The sequence below is a fragment of the Pistacia vera genome, unplaced genomic scaffold (assembly GCF_008641045.1).
Source record: "Pistacia vera cultivar Batoury unplaced genomic scaffold, PisVer_v2 Contig1133, whole genome shotgun sequence".
NCBI classification, from domain to species: Eukaryota; Viridiplantae; Streptophyta; class Magnoliopsida; order Sapindales; family Anacardiaceae; genus Pistacia; species Pistacia vera.
The window spans coordinates 178,619-182,500 of record NW_022195175.1 but is presented as its reverse complement, the minus strand read 5'-3'; the positions used below and the strand labels follow the sequence as shown (position 1 = coordinate 182,500).

The window sequence follows — 3,882 nt, the reverse complement described above, 5'->3', positions numbered from 1 at the left end:
CCAGGTCAAATCTGAATTGAAGAAAGCCACCACATATATTTACCGTTTGCAACTGTTGGCGCATATAGCCATTTTCACACACCAGCTGCGACACCTGTTTCTGCAACCGATCATTCTCCTCCATCAACAGCTTGTTCATAGCCGTCAATTTTCTGTTCACAGTTGAGAGTCTTGAAGCCTCTTTTCTCTGCTTCTCTCGACACCTACACAACCAAACACCACTCTCAAAACAAACATTTAAAACCACAAACAAATCAAATGCACAAAATTAACAACAATGAAATATTGAAAAAGATAAATTATCCAAGTGAGCTTTTTTACCTTCGATTTTGAAACCAAACTTTGATCTGTTTGGGCTCAATGTTGGAGAGAATGGGACACTCACGGATCAACTGCTGCCTACGCAATGAACTGGGTTTGGGACACTCAGCATATACTCTCTCAAGAGCCTCCACTTGCTCAGCCGTGTAACGAACATACTTTCCACTATCAAGTTGGTGCTTATTGATACTCCCACTACTACTCTCTCTCTGTTGCTGCGCCATCACCATAGCCATTTCTTGCAAATCCAGGTAGCGAGTTTTGGGTTTTTAAGAGTTAAAGATTCTTGTTTCTTAGTAAAGTCCGTCGCTTGTGATGTGTTTGTAAAAGAGAGAGAAGAGAGTGATAAAAGCTTATGTGTTATGATGTGTTTAAGGTGAAAAACAGCCAAATGGATGGTTTTTTTTCTAAAACCCTTTCAGTTATTGGTTGATCAACAAGCTGTAAACAACTCTCTTTTTTTCTCTCTCTCAATTTTATTTCTTAAAATTTTCTCAATAAAAACAAAACCTCCCCAAAAAAATCCAAACTTTCCTTCAAAAATCCTGGCTTTTCAGCTTAACAACAACTCACATACACAAAAAAACTCACACTCGCAGCTCGATATCACAGAAAAACTTGTTCCGTTTCAGTTTCCTGGTTCTTCTCAAACGAGCTTGAAAAAACGCCAAACAAAAGCCAAATTAAAGCAGGAGAAGAAACGACATGCTCTCTCTCAAAAAAGAGAGCCACCCAGATGTGGCATTAGAGAGAAGATGAGAATGAAGAAACCCTAACATGACTTTGAAGAAGAAGAAGAAGAAGAAAAGAAAAAGAGGAGTGAGGTTTCAAACAGTGAAGAAAAGAAGAGAGAAAAGAAGAGCTGTGTTCAAGTTCATTTGCACGCATACCGACAAACTTACCAGTGTGGGTTTCTTTATAATTTTCCTCTGGAATTACCATTTTGTCCCTATTCTTTCTTCGAAATGACATCTTTCACCCTCTAGATCTCATCACCTCCCTCTCAACGTCAAACTTACCAAATCTGTGTCTATAAATTAATTATTTAATAAAAATAAATAAATTAGTTTGTAAAATCTATTTTAACTCTAGAAAAAACCTAATTTTTGTTAGATTTACATATCTTAAGGATGCTCAACTTGGGTTTTGTCTTGTTTCTTGGAATGGTCAAATGTTTGAACAATAATAATTAGTTTATTAAATGAATATTAAAAAATAATTAATTAATTGAGGAGAAAATAGTTAAATGCGATTTAAAAAATATGAAATTAAAAATTAAATTTCTAGAAAGCTCAGTTGGAAGCAGAAAACGACGCATTGTAAGAATCATCATTATGAGTCAACAGAGACAGTAGTTTATGGATTTCTTTCTTCAACTTAAATATGTTTTTTCATTTTTAAATATAAAAACGTGTTCAAGACAAGACAAATTTAATCCATTTCTCTAGACTCTAGACTCTAAAGGGGGTTTTCAAAAATAATTATATTTTGAAGAATTTTTTGTATTTTAAAGGAAAATCCACAAATTGTGAGACTTTTTTTTTTTTTTTATTTTCTTCTTTAAATATTTAACGAATGTCTTAAATGTGTCTAAAATAAATGTTAAAACATTAGAATAAAACATTAGCATTTTGATGAATTGAAATTTATATATATTTTTTTTGTCGTTTTATATATAATATCGAATAATAAGAAAACTATTTTTTTTATTTTTCTTAAAAACACACATTAAAACAAGTCATAAAAACCCCATGGGTTTATTTGACGGTTAAGAAGTCTTGCTCTCTTCTTTGAGTTACGTGTTCAAACATTGGGGTTATCTATCACAATAATATTGTGGTTTAACTGGTTATTTTGCTTATAAAATGTTAATAGATCTTAATTGTTAATTGAGGTCATGATTGTTAGTATCCTACAATACATGATATGTATCATACGATACGATCGATACAGGTCACCAATGATACGTATCAGAGAGTGTATCCTAAACCTTTCGATACGTTAATATGTATCCTACGATACGATATGTATCCGTTCATATCTTAAAATATCGATATAAATCGATACGACTTTATAATTTGGGCCAAAGGTCCAAAAAAATTTCGGGTCAAAACCGGGTCATCCAACCCGATTTACTAAAACCTATTCAATTTACCCATTTTACATCGAGAAAGTGAAAGAAATATGTATTTCCTATTTTACTGATAATATAATATAAGTGGAGATATTATATGACATTGATCTTGAAATTTTGTGATTAATTTTGATTATGTAATACCGTAATTTAAAGCCAATATACCACAAAATTCTTTAATTAATCTTGGGGATGATATTAATTTTAGAAAATTTTGATTATTTATTATTTTTTTTGAAAAAGGCGTATCTTACGATACGATATATACACGATTCAAAAAATTAGGTTTTCGATACACGATTTGATAACCATGATTGAGGTGTATATAAGCTATCTCGGACATCCCAAGTATCAAAAAAAAAAAAAAAAGTCATGGACCTATTGAAGTTTATTATTAAATTATGTCTAAGTTGTTAATTTGAAAATTAAGCATTCTACCATTCATCAAAGCTTTTACTTAGAACAAAGCTAAGGTGTTCTATTTGGTTTTGAATAAAGAAAATATAATATGTGATACTCATATAAATTCAATATAATATATAAATTAATACCTTAAGTTATTAGTTCCAACAAGTCTAAGAAATACTTTTCAATTGTAGTTTGAAATGTGTTTTGATAATTTATTATTTTATTAGTTTTTGTATGAAAAGAAAAAGGGTATATAGAAATTATAATTGAAGCAAAAAGACAAGAAACGACAATCGAGTCTATAAAAATAAAAATAAACATGCTTTTGGAAATTATAATTAATCTTATCTTAGTACAGTTTGAGTCTAAATTGTAGGTTGTATTTACTATTATTAAATAATCAATCACTTTTTTTAATTGCAATGACCTAAAAGATAAAAGAATATTCTTCCAACCCAAAATAAATAATTAAAAAGAAAAATAAAAAAAGCAGTGGCAGTCTCGAGATTGTTCTAGTGGAACAAGGACAATTACAAATCCAAAAATATTAGAGGGACACTGCTTTCAAATTCAATATTAGTTTCAAGGCGGTTTCTTAATTCCAGACCAAATTTTATTATTATTTTTTATTTATTCAATATTCTCCAGCACAAATTCTTACGGCGGGGTGCACACGACACACAACCCCGGTCTGGTCGGTCAAATTTGGAGATCCATGTCACAATTTTTTATTAATTACAAAAATTAAGATATATATATATATCATGAATTCTTTAATTTTTAAAAAAAGAAAAAATAATATTTCAAGTTGTAATGTGATGGGGTGTGACATTTTCACCTGCTTTTGGCATGCGGGAAAAGTAAAATCACGTGCTACCCACAATCAGAGAGACTAAAAGAAATATCTGATTGGTAATATAATATAATGTTTCTTTTACATAAAATAATAATGGAATTGACTAAATTAAACCTTTTTACAAGCAAAATGTGGGTGTATATAATTTATATGTAATGGGTTA

At 30.3% G+C, this 3,882-nt stretch overlaps 1 protein-coding gene across 1 annotated transcript in view; it reads right to left on the bottom strand.

Moving 5' to 3' along the window:
• The window catches only part of LOC116143871 (homeobox-leucine zipper protein REVOLUTA), a 6,297-nt gene extending 5,171 nt beyond the window's left edge, over nt 1-1,126 (bottom strand). The window contains exons 1-2 of the mRNA XM_031429322.1: nt 322-1,126; nt 44-203 (exon numbers count right to left, since the gene is read on the bottom strand). Of these exons, the coding sequence (XP_031285182.1) occupies nt 44-203; nt 322-557 (396 nt within the window). The 5' untranslated portion in view covers nt 558-1,126. The remainder of the gene's footprint in view (nt 1-43; nt 204-321) is intronic.
• Between the last annotated feature and the right edge of the window lie 2,756 nt (nt 1,127-3,882).